Source organism: Eptesicus fuscus, chromosome 9 (genome assembly GCF_027574615.1).
Source record: "Eptesicus fuscus isolate TK198812 chromosome 9, DD_ASM_mEF_20220401, whole genome shotgun sequence".
Classification (NCBI taxonomy): domain Eukaryota; kingdom Metazoa; phylum Chordata; class Mammalia; order Chiroptera; family Vespertilionidae; genus Eptesicus; species Eptesicus fuscus.
The window spans coordinates 78,020,743-78,033,507 of record NC_072481.1 but is presented as its reverse complement, the minus strand read 5'-3'; the positions used below and the strand labels follow the sequence as shown (position 1 = coordinate 78,033,507).

Here is a 12,765-nt window from a genome sequence, read left to right as displayed (position 1 = left end):
GAGTGGAAGGTGCAGAGTTTGGTTCAAACAGTTCCAATGGCTGTGCCAGGAGAAAAGGTGAAAGAAACACTAAAGACTGGATTAAACCATTGAGGGCATTCAACTAAATTATCCAACTAAATTATCAAAGTAAATTATAACCATTCACCTCATTATCCTCAAACAACCTTTGCTTTCTGTTGGGACTGAATAAATGTTAGGGGCTTTATACATGCAGTACCAGCCTTGAAAGGGGTGAAGATAAATTTTCGGTGTGTGGTATGTGTGGTGGAAATACAAGCTTTAAAAAAAAAAAAAAAAGCCTTTTCTGACCCCAGTATTTTTCTGATTTATTAATTTCTACTGCAATTATCAAGTGGCTTCTCAGTGCAGATCATTTTGCAAGGCCACCAAGAAAGATATGCCAGCTCCACCCTAGTATTTCACTGGATTAGACTCCAGTATGAGGTGACCTGATTAAGTAATGGGTCATTTATACAAATTATACCCAGGTGAGTAGGCTGGGCAAGGTAGAATTAATTATTCATTTTGTCCCCAACAGGTTTGATGATTCATCCCCAGTATAAGTTAAAATTCAAAGTCAAATTTTTTTAATGTGAAGAAAAATTAATCTGATGTTTCTAAAAAGTGTATCTTTATTATTATTCATAGTAAATTCTGAGCACAATTTTATTCAGTTCAGCAAATGTTTATTGAGCACCTGTATCAAACCTGTTGGGGACAAAAAAATCCTGAACTTGTCAGCCTGGATCCATTTAAAAATATTTTAAATGTATTTTTATTGATTTCAGAGAGGGAGAGAGGGATAGAAACATCAATGATGAGAGAGAATCATTGATCGGCTGCCTCCTGCACGCCCCACACTGGGGATCGAGCCCACAACCCAGGCATGTGCCCTGACAGAAAATTGAACTGAGACCTCCTGGTTCATAGGTCAATGCTCAACCACTGAGCCATGCTGGCCGGGCCCATTTTCATTTTTAATGAGAAGAGTTTTTACAGTGGCCTTTGTTACTTGGTTTATATATCGTATATATTTAATACTCCAGTGGCAAAAACACAAACGTTTGCAATAGAGGAATCAAAGACTTTGAAAGGATTGCTTTTAAATTTCATAAATACAAACAGTTTATCTTCTGAAGCAATGAAGGTCAATGTTGTGTTATTTTTGACTCCTTCAAGTGTATAGTCATCTTCCTGTATTTCAGATTCTGGTGGAGCTGGGAGTTGGGGACAAGTAAAGGAGAGGCCAGGGGTAGGGACCCCCCACTCCCACCTCCAGGGCCTGTTCTAACTTCACCCCAGCCCAGGCCGCATTACTCTGGGATCTTTGAAATGGACCAAGGCCTTGCCAAAGCTGGGCCAAGCAGGGAAAGGCAGCGGGATCTTTTTTTTCTCCAAGTTCCTCAACCAGCCCCCCCTCATCCGTGATAAGAATCCAACTTCTCCTGCTGCCAGTGCACAGAGCAGCCTGGGTTTCTACAGTGGCCTTTGTTGCATTGTTTATTGAGTCAGGAATATGTTATTTGTTATGTAGTCTGCCCCCACACTCCCTGTAGCAGTCATCCTTAGCAAAGGGAAACTTATGTGATAAGATACAAATTGTTGTATCTGCCTTTTGTCCCTTCACCAGGCAAGCCTCCCCTTGATCTTATTTCTTCATGTTAAATAATGAATTTGAATGACTTCGAGAGTTTCTTTTTTTTTTTTTTTAATCCTCACCCAAGGAGTGAAGATACTTTTTCCATTGATTTTTAGAGAGAATGGAAAGGAGGGTTGGGGGAGAGAGAGAAATATTGATGTGACCCAGACACATCGATTAATTGCCTCCCACACACTCCCCAACCATGGGCAGGGATTGGACCAGCAACCCAGTAACTTGCCCTTGATCGGGAATCGAACCCATGACCCTCTGGTGCCCAGACCAACGCTCTACGCACTGAGCCACTCCAGCCAGGACCCTGATAGTTTCTTTTTATTGTGATAAAATACACACAACATAATATTTACCATTTAAACGATTCTAAAATGTATATTTCAGTGGCAGTAAGTACATATACAATGTTGTTTAGCCATGACCACTATCTAGTTCCAGAAATTTTTCATTACCCATAGAGGCACCCCACAGTCCTTAAGCAGTAACTCCCCATTCCTCCCTTCCCCCAGCAGTCACTAATCCACTTTCTGTCTCCATAGATATGCCTATACTTGACATTTTGTATAAATGGAATCTTACAACATGAGGCCTTCTGTAATGAGCTTCATTACCTAGCATAATGTTTTAAAGGTTCATGCCTGTTATAGCATGGATCAGTACTTCAGTGTTTTTTTATGGCTAAATAATATTCCCTTTGTGGATAGACCACATTTGTTTCTCTGTCCAGCTCTTGATGAACATTTTTGTGGCTATTTGAACAGTGCTGCTTTGAACATCTGTTTTCAATTCCTGTGGGTATGTACCTGGGAGTGGAATTGCTGGGCCATGTGGTAATTCTGTGTTTAACTTTTTCAGGAACCAAGAGCTGTTTTTTGTTTGTTTGCCTTAACCGTTTGGTTTTATTTTCAAACACAGGAAGCTCTTACTCCTCATAAGTGTATTCCTCACATCATTGTCCGGGGTCTCGTGCGCATTCGGTGTGTTCAGGAAGTGGAGAGGATACTTTATTTTATGACGAGAAAAGGTCTCATCAACACCGGCGTTCTCAGCGTCGGCACCGACCAGCGTCTTCTTCCTAAAGATTACCACAGTGTAGGTGACTAGCTCTAGCAATAACACCCCTCGGTCAGGATGAAGGCCAGTACGTTGTTGATGATACTAGCAAAAGTCACATTATCACCATAAAAGTTGTAAAATAAGACTTGCTGGAGTATGTGTTTCTCTGGGGAGGCTTCTGTACCCCTAGACTGTAGAAAAGAGGAAGGGATTACTTAGGAAAAGTACTACAGTATTCTTTAGGAAAATAACTTTCTGCTATGGGCATCAAAGAAATGTAGATGAACCAACATTGCTTGGTAGTTAGTACCTTCCAGAACAACTAAAACAGCACACTGTTTTCATTGCTCTAATTAGATTTTTTTAAAATTTATCTTTATTGTTGAAAGCATGACAGATGTCCCCTTTTTTCCCCTAGTGACACCCCTCACCCCCACCCCCACAGGCCTTCACCGCACTATTGTCTGTGTCCATGGATAATGCATATATGCATATAAATTCTTTGGTTAATCTATCCCTACCCCCTTCCCTCAGAGATTTGTTTGTTCCATGCTTCTGTGTCTCTGGATCTATTTTGTTCATCAGTATGTTTTTTTTCATCAGATTCCACATATGAGTTAGATCATGTGATACTTTGACTGTCTTATTTCACTTAGCATAACTTTGTTCCTTTTTTTTTTTTTTTTTAAAGAAATCAGTCGTCATTATCGGGGCTGGTCCAGCAGGATTAGCAGCTGCTAGGCAACTACATAACTTTGGAATTAAGGTGAGATTTTTGGCTCGTGGAGGTGGAAACAGATGGTTAACTGCTCCTCTGGTCCAGATTTTCTAAGACTTAGAAACCACTTCCTGATTTTAGCAAAGAATGCTGAATACATGATATCTTTATGTCTTTACACTCGATCCGAGAAAAGATACAAAATTTGAAATTGGTTTAATAAGAGAAAAGTAGAGGAAGATAGAAATTCCCACAGCTTTGGAGAGTTTTAGACTCTATTGAGCAACCCAGAAGAGATTTTAAGTTGGGGTCATTGGGAAAAAATCCTTTATTCCTGCAATAGTTTGAGACAACAGATAGCAGTTTGGAAATTCACTGTTTCTTTTATAAAAGTTTCTGAAATACCCAGTTACATTTTTTTAAATGCAAATTAAAGGAACCCTTTGCATCTTATATCCTGAGAAACAAAAATCTTGGCTTTTGGAAGCAAGATTGAATTACTTAATCCATGGTTGAGACAGAATTACATGACTTTTGAAGTACTATACATATTTGGGGTTGCCTGCTTCCCCAAGGTGGGATATTTTTTCTTTTTCTCTGGTATATTGCTTTATTCCAGTTGTTCAAAATTAGCCAAAATAGAAACTAATACAAAAACCATTTGTGCAGTTCAATGTCTAATTCGTATTAGAGTCATTCAAATTAACCGTAGGTTTCTGTGACTTCCTAAATCTGACACATATCTCCCTTTTATAAACTTACTTTGCAAAGACTTTGGTTTTCACTTAAACCATATGTGAAAATTAATTTGGTAAAACTGAGTTAGCCTTTTTGCTCTTCTCCATCTTGCTAGAAGAAATGACTTCTTTTTTCACAAAATCTTCTCTGATGGAGGTTTCAGGGACAAGAAAAGCTTTCAGTTGCTGTGCCTGAGAGAGGTTTTCCTCTTGTTTGAATGGAGGACCTAAGTCTTGAATTACGTTGTGTTGCTGACAAAGTAGAAGTACCTGAGTTGGATTTATAGGATGCGTGTTTGCATTTGCAAGTATTTTCTTAGAGCTATTACGATACGAGGTTTTTTAATTGATTATTTATTTCAGTGTTAGATGTTGGGGCCAAGGTTTCTTGTTTGCTTTTATTTGGGAAACCCACAGATTATGTTACAGGGGAGTTATTACGATCCAGAGTCTTTAATGTTCAGCCTTCCTCTCACACTAAAAGGAAACTAGAAACCAATGGTTCTGTGTTAATATAAGAGAAGGAAGTAGGGAGGGCAGAACCACCAGTTGTAGCCTTTCTGGTTGGAAAAAATTAGGAATGTAGGTCTTCCAATATTCAGAGGATCTGTATTACTCTTCCCTTTCTCTCACCAGGTGATGAGGGAGACCCCACGGAGAGCACCCGTCCCTCTCATGTTTAGGAAATAGATTCCTCTGAATCACCAGAGAGATGGGTAACTCAGGGAACCTCAAACAATTTGAAGGAGAGATTCTAGGGCCCAGAGACTAAATGACTGGCCTTACACTGAACAGGACTCACATTTTCAGTTACTGCAACCGAGGGATGTGTGGTGTAGCACTGAGTCACGGGGCTGTCCCCCTGGGGAGCATCCTGGTACCACCAGGATGAGAAAGTTGAAGGAATTAAACAGCCTGGGTGTGGGACCAACCTGCTTAAGTCAAGCCCGTAAGGTGACCTGATTTTTTTTTTTAAAAAAGTGAGTCATATCTTAGGGAAGGTAAGGTCTATTTTTTGCAATGTTAAATTAGGAATTTTGTTACATACACAGATATTTCATAAGACAAAATCTCCTCTTGAACCTAGTTTCTAATAGTGCTTTTTAATTTATGGAATACTATTTAGTAAAAGCTTTCCAGTTGCTAGTTCATCGGATCTTATCATTACGGGATTTGAGGGAATAATTTGAAGATTTCACCAACAGACCGACCACTCACTCGTCATTAGAATCTGGGTTAACAGCCACTTGGGCTTCTGTTTACACTGCTTTCTCTTCAAAGTCATTTCTCTAGTAATGTAATAAAAACATTAACCAAATATGGGACTGACTTAACTGTATTATTCTACATTGATAGTGCATTTGGTAAGACTATTCTGTCTCTTTAGGTGACTGTGCTGGAAGCCAAAGACAGAATTGGAGGCCGCGTGTGGGATGATAAATCTTTTAAAGGCGTCACAGTGGGAAGAGGCGCCCAGATCGTCAATGGCTGTATTAACAACCCAGTAGCACTCATGTGTGAACAAGTGGGTTTCTTTAAGATTTGTATTGTAGATAAAAGAAATTCTCAGTTTGCTTCTGTGTACTATTAATGTGCTTTTAAGTAATAGGTAACAACTCCAGAATGACTTCTTGCCCCCTCATCTTCTCTGAAAAGTAAATAAAGACAAGTATAGCGCTGCCTCCGTGAGAAGGTGCTACCAGAGGACTTAGAGTATTTTTTTCTTTCTCTAAGATCTTTAATTATATTCGTGTGTTATTTACAGGCCACTGGATTAGCTTGTGGTTTTAGGGTTGCCAGATTAAGCAAATAATAATACAGGGTTCCCAGTTAAATTCAGATAAATAACAAGTACTTTTTTAGTATAAGTATGTCCCAGCTATTACACAGGGTATTTTGCACGCAATATTTGGGCCATACTTATACTAAAAAAAATTATCTGTTTTTTATCTGAGAGCTTTCACTGGACATCCTACCTTTTACTGGGCATCTCTGCGTAGTTTCTTTGAAGACCTGGTAGGTCCAAGGTTTTTCCTAAAATATTTATCGACAGTAAATTCAATTCCAACCCCTGTGAGTGTTTGTGTGTTTGTGTGCTCATTTACATGAGAGTCCGTAGAGGAGGTAGGATGCCAGAGCGAAGAGAGGCGGTGCACAGCTGCAGCATCAGCCGCACTGATAAACCTTGGCCAACAGGCCGGAGAGTGCCTGGCACAGAAGCTGTTGCTGTCCGCCTCGCATTCTCATAAAATAAGGCCTCATAGACGTCATGGTATTTTTTCCCACTGCCTGCCTTTGCTGCCATTTTCTGTTAAGCATATTTAGCATTATCTTTGGGAGGTACTAGGCCATTTTCTCCAGGAGAGCTCTGTCTAATTTCAGCTTAGAACCTGTACATATTTTTTCCAGGGAAAAATTTTCACCTTCTTATTCTTATTATTTTGAAGCTTGGCATCAGCATGCATAAATTTGGAGAAAGATGTGACTTAATTCAGGAAGGTGGAAGAATTACTGACCCCACTATTGACAAGCGCATGGATTTTCATTTTAATGCTCTCTTGGATGTTGTCTCTGAGTGGAGGAAGGATAAGACTCAGCTCCAAGATGTCCCTTTAGGAGGTATGGGGAGAATGGTGTTCTGATTGTTCCTCTGAGTCTCATTCTAACCCAGCTTGGTCAGCAGTAGTACCGTTCATCCATGAGGTTGATGATGCAATAAGAATAGTCTTTCAAAGCATTCGTTTTGGACAGATGAGTTCTCCCAACTGGTCTACAGAGGGAGCAGAACTTCCTCAGGGACTTTTAGCTGCCTGTGTGTGCACCCACACAAATCTTTCTCTACACCAAAGCTGGTGTTTAAAAAAAATGATGTGAATGTTTGATTTTCAATTTCCCAGAGGTGCTTCCTTTTAAGCAAAGTGTGGTAAGCCCTATGTGAATAAAGAGTCACCACATAATGTCCTTTCTAGGTAAGAGTTTCTGTACGCCAGGATTTCTTTTCCTTTTGGGGGGCAGTAGGTTAAGTATATTGTTTAAGAATGCAAGAATGTGTATTATAATTTAATCATTTCCAAATTCTTTTTAAAAAAATAAGTCTTTATTGATTTCAGAGAGAGGAAGGGAAAGGGGAGAGACATAGAAACATCAGTGATGAGAATCATTGATCAGCTGCCTCCCGCCATCCCCTGCTGGGGATCGAGCCTGCAACCCAGGCATGTGCTGTGACTGGGAATCGAACTGTGTCGTGGGTCGACACTCAGCCACTGAGTCACACCAGTTGGACTGCTTCAAACTCTATAGGCTTTGGCCCTAAATAGACAGTATTCATCACAATTCTTTAGGAAACTTGACTGTGTATCATGACTCATTTCCATGAAAGTACTAGCTGAGATTTTACTATATTGCTTCTTAAGTTGATATTTACTTAACCTACAGTTTTATGACCTAGTGAATTCACGTGTCGTCTTTGGAAGCAATTCGGAGTTTCTTAAACTATGAACATTTGAACTCAGTTTTTAGGATTTGTTTTTCTGCTTTTTATTTTATTATTATTTTTTATTTAAATTCTTTATTGTTGAAAGCATTTAGGCTGTTAATTTGCTTCAACTATATGTTTCTTTGTGAGGATTTTTAGTTCCTCATTCTGGTATCGGTCTCTGTTTGGGGTAACTTCTCAGTAGCAGGGACAGGCTGTGTCCTGTTGTTTAGCCGCCCTCCCCACCCCCTGAGACTGACCCGCACTGTGATCACCTGGGTGAGTGTTGATAGACAAACCATAACAGAATGTTTTCAGAAACTTACTGGGATCAACAGGGGTCATTTCCTTATATGCCGTAGTGTCCAGACCAAGTGGTGAGTGGTTGAATTTTCTGGAATTGAGGGGAGTTATGAGGCTGACTTTCAGGGAGTTCTCAGAATTTGGTACTGGTTTTCACATGTGTAGTGGTCGCTGGATGGCATTTTCTTTAGACTTCTTTCAGTGTCACCAAATAAAAACGTAATAATATAGCTCTGTCTTGGCCTTACTTAAAATAAGGGAGGGCCAGCAATACTTACTGTGTAAGTAGTTGTTTTATCTTATAATACATTTTTTTGAAAAGCTTTAATAATGCACACATCTCTATATAAGGTTAGTTATATCCTGCTAGCAGCATCTCGGCTATCTCAGATCTTACTTTATTAGCACTTAGCTGGAAAAAAAAAATATATATATATATATATATATAAATATATATATATATTAAGAAGTTAATTTCACAAAGCATATGACTAAAGCTTTTAGATAGTATTTACATAAAAATTGCTTTTAGACTTTTCTCAACCTATTTATACTTAATTTTATATATTTTTCCAACAGTGTTGGTTCTTGGCCTCTACAACACCTAAGGAAAATAGAAACAACAGGAGGCAGAAATGGGATTGCTACAAGATGGTTCTGAAAGTGATTAAAAAAAAAAAAAAAAAAAGCACCAGGTGGTCTAGGGCCAACAGCCTGGCGCAGATCCAGAGTTGCTGTGGCATCCCCACATCACAGTCCCGGGGGAGAATGGACATTTTAAGTGAGAATCTTGAGTTGTCTAGAAAACAAAAAAGTCGACTGACACTCAGTTCTGTTGCTAGTCAAGCAAGTTCACAGTGCTGTATGGAAGCTGTGTGTCTGCAGTGTGTGCGCTGGATGGTCATCTTCCCAGGAAGGTTATGAAGAAGTGACTTGGCCTAAGATTCTTAAAATTTGTCAATCGTGAGTCTCTCCCACCCCCTCAGAAAGGAGTCTAAGATGGTCATTGGAATGGTTTCACAGTGCTGTGTGTGTGTAGTTGAAAGTTCCAGTTGAGTGGAATAGTTAAGTGTTGGGGTTAGATAACAAGACGCAATTTCTGAGGCGTGTAGAGTCCGTGCCGCTGGCCTGGGAGTGGGGCGGGGAAGGGGGGCTGTGGTGAGGGGTGCAGTCCAGGCCCCGCAGGGCCGGGAAGAGATTCTGTAGCAGAGCCTGTGAGTGGGCAGGTGGTGTTGCCGTGTTTGGAAAGGCTAAAAACGTGCTGGCACAGTCTGGCTGTGGGTTTTGGACTTATTACACCGGCAACGAGAACCAGTAATTAAAGGTGCTGAGGCAGAGGGCTGACGTGATGGCAGTTCAGGGTGGAGTATTCTTACTGGGGAGAGAACATAGCCAATGGCCAGTGCATCCCAGATCCTCCAGCTGAGGCGAGATGTTGTAAAAACTCGATGGGAAGGTGATGGCAGTGCGACCAGGAAGGAGTGGGAATCCTCTCTGAGGGTCTGTCCTGCCATGCGCAGGGGTTGCTTTTCTGTATCTTGAGCAAAAGAAGAAACCGCTTCTCAGCTGAGCAGCAATGAAACGTGGCTGGAGATACAGAACCTACATAGCTTTGTTCCCGGTTAAGATACGCTTTTCCTTCCCGGGAGAAGCCATCCTCATCCAGATGTCCTTTCCCTGCGCTGGCTCAGGAAAGGGCTCCCGAAGTTTTGGGTTTTGTGGGTTGAAGGAGGTTGAGAGCGAAAGATAAGGCCTTCGAGAACCCTGCTGAAGCTGCTTTCTCTGCTTTGGCCCCCCCCCCGTTGCAGAGAAGATCGAGGAGATCTACAAAGCTTTCGTCAAGGAATCCGGCATCCACTTCAGCGAGCTGGAGGAGCAGGTGCTTCAGTTCCACCTCAGCAACCTGGAATATGCCTGTGGCAGCAACCTCCATCAGGTGGGGCGGCTCTCCCAAAGCGTGCCCCGGGGTGCTGGTTCTGTGCACATTTTATATCGTCTCAATATCGAACCTGCGCTCCTTTGGATAAACAGGAAACAATGGTTTTGCTGCAACAGTCAAGATAAAATTTCTTTTAAAAAGTTCGAAAACCATGATTTCAGAACATATTAATGACCTCACAGTGGTTTTGGGGAAAAAAAAAATTATTTTTTAAAAAAGCTAGAGAAACTTTTTTTTCCCAATAATGCCTGTGAAGAAGCTCAGTGTGTAACCCTAATACAGGGGGTCTGCTGGGCTGAAGTGGGGAGGGGCCCAGAGCCTGTGCGTTCACCCCTCCTCCCGTGCTGTTCAGTGAGGCCGCGGGGGCATTTCTGTGGAACCCTGCATGGTCTGAAAACTCTGCTCTCAAAAGACCAAAAAAGAGTATCCTTGCAGTTATGGTCTGTTTATTTTGCTAAAATAAATTTAAACTCGCCTAATTTAACTGTGATTTTGATACTTAAATATTCTATGTTTTCAATGGTGGCTCCACGGATGGCCCCTGACCAATTTGTCCTCTTTGGGACCTCTTCATGTTCATTTGATTCTTCGTGGTGATTGGAATAGCACTGTTTTCCAAAATCATGCTGCATTTCAACCTCTGTAGAGTTTCCATGTTGAAGACCTATAGTTGGTATATTTTTATATGGAGATGATCAAATGCAGTTTTACTCTCATAGAATTCCCCTTTTCTGGGGTTGATGATTTTATTTTTATTGAGGAGTGGTGCCCACACCCAAATCATGTCTGTCTTTTGTAGCTTTCCTGTGCATTGTTGAGCAATTCCCTTCCCCAACAGCGGGATTCACCTGCGTTGGTCTGTGTGTCCCCTCCCTCCGTCATGTTTTGCCCTATTCACGACAGCCCTGCCCTCCTATCTCAAGTGGCTTTTCCCATCTTGGAGTCCTTTCTTGTCCCTTCAGTGCAGCCTCAAGAGGAGGTGGGAACCCCTCTTCTGTTCCCAACCTCTCCTATTGTTTCACAGGTGTCTGCTCGCTCCTGGGACCACAACGAGTTCTTTGCCCAGTTTGCTGGTGACCATACTCTCCTCACTCCTGGCTATTCCGTCATCATTGAAAAACTGGCTGAAGGACTAGATATTCGGCTCAAATCTCCAGTAAGCATGACAGCATTGGGAGGCTCTGGTTTGGCCTTAGTTTTGGAGGATGTGAAGTTTGGGGCATGTGGATGATACAGGAGACAGGTACTTGCTGTGACTGTCAACTGGCGCCTCCACGTATTTCTGTGATACACTCCTAGTATCATCCGTGTCAGTTGTGTAGTTGCTACTGTTTGGAAACTATAGTAGCGCAGATGCATTTTCATTAATAATAAAGTGTTCAAGTTGCTTACAACATTCCTGACCCAAAGCAGTTATTTTCACTTTAAAGCTTTCCCTTCAAATCTTTGTTCCTGTGCATTTGTATTACACATTGTTGTCATCATAAAGACAAATATTACACTACATTATAAAGGTTTGCCACATTTTGACATAGTGTTTATGAATTTTAGTGGCTGAAGCGGTAGTTCCCTGAAATAGGCTGTAACTGTTGTTTTGATCTCTGAATGCCAGGAAATGATTTCCCATAGCCTTGGAGACATAAACTCACATACTACGAGAACTGGGAAGGGTCCTGGGTCATGCGGTTCCATCATGCTTTTCTGTTTTTCTTGAACAGGTACAGAAGGTTGATTATTCTGGAGATGAAGTACAAGTTACCACGACAGATGGGGCAGGGTATACAGCACAAAAGGTAAGTGCTAGAATTTCTCTGGGTGTTTCAGGAGCTTGGCAGTAAAGGAAAGATGTCTTTTCTACCAAGCAGTTGGCCTTTGGCAACCTGTCTGGAGCCTTGTTTGATTTCTGAATAGTTTTGTATGTCCACTTAATTGTGTGGTGGATATGCAAATCTGATTTAACTAGTCCAACACTGTATAGATTCATGCAAATAGAATTCTGATTAGTCTTTCTTAAAGTGGGTTCTGTGGTACATTAGTCCTGGAAATTGCACAAGAAAAACAAATTCTTTGGCCACATAAGTTTGGAAAGTATTGTCTGCTGCAGTTCAGTTTTAGGGCTAAATAGCATATTAAAGGTTCTGAAAAGTCCTACATTCAAAAATACCTATTTTACTTTAATTCAGTGTTTTCCAGGTTGGTAGGGCTTTTTGTTGTTGTTCTTTGTTTTATCATGGAACCATTTTTTCAAAATCAAGAAAGATCTGTGTTTTCATTTTGAAACTGCAGTTGTTGTTCTTTTATATTATTTGAATTCTTTGTAAACCACTTATGTAGGTGGACAGTGTAAAGTGCTGTAATGTAATATGTGAAATCACAGAGATTTCTGTAGTGTTGGAGAACAAAGTGCTTACTTGGAGTGGAAGGGGACTAATAAACTCATTAAGTGTATTTAAATTTAGTTATGTCTGAAATGATTACCAAAAAGTACAATTGATACACTATCACCTAGCTATGTTTTATACTTTTCAATGATCTAAAAGTATTTCACAGTCCTTGATAGTCATATACAAATAAAGGATTGCATGTCAAATGGAAAGACGAGGTCTGAGTCCAGGGGATGGGTCCTCATATGATTCCTGCCTTTACCTAGTTGGGTAGTTAGTAGTGGTCCTATAGACTTGGGACTAATAGTGGTTTTCAGTCCTGGCTGCACATTAGAATCACCTGAAAGGTGCCTTAAAAGAAAGGCTGCAATGGCCGGCTGGCATGGTTCAGTGGTTGAGCATCGACCTATGAATCAGGAGGTCAGGGTTCGATCCCCAGTAGGGGGCAGCCAATCAGTGATTCTCTCTCATTATTGATGTTTGTATCTCTCCCTTC

General features: G+C 40.9%; 1 protein-coding gene across 1 annotated transcript in view; it reads left to right on the top strand.

Annotated features, from left to right (window-relative positions):
* Positions 1-12,765, top strand: part of KDM1B (lysine demethylase 1B) — a 46,687-nt gene that overhangs the window by 21,600 nt on the left and 12,322 nt on the right. Inside the window, exons 11-17 of the mRNA XM_028152347.2 lie at positions 2,573-2,749; positions 3,405-3,479; positions 5,556-5,693; positions 6,616-6,787; positions 9,755-9,882; positions 10,910-11,041; positions 11,604-11,678. Coding sequence (XP_028008148.2) covers positions 2,573-2,749; positions 3,405-3,479; positions 5,556-5,693; positions 6,616-6,787; positions 9,755-9,882; positions 10,910-11,041; positions 11,604-11,678 — 897 coding nt within the window. The remainder of the gene's footprint in view (positions 1-2,572; positions 2,750-3,404; positions 3,480-5,555; positions 5,694-6,615; positions 6,788-9,754; positions 9,883-10,909; positions 11,042-11,603; positions 11,679-12,765) is intronic.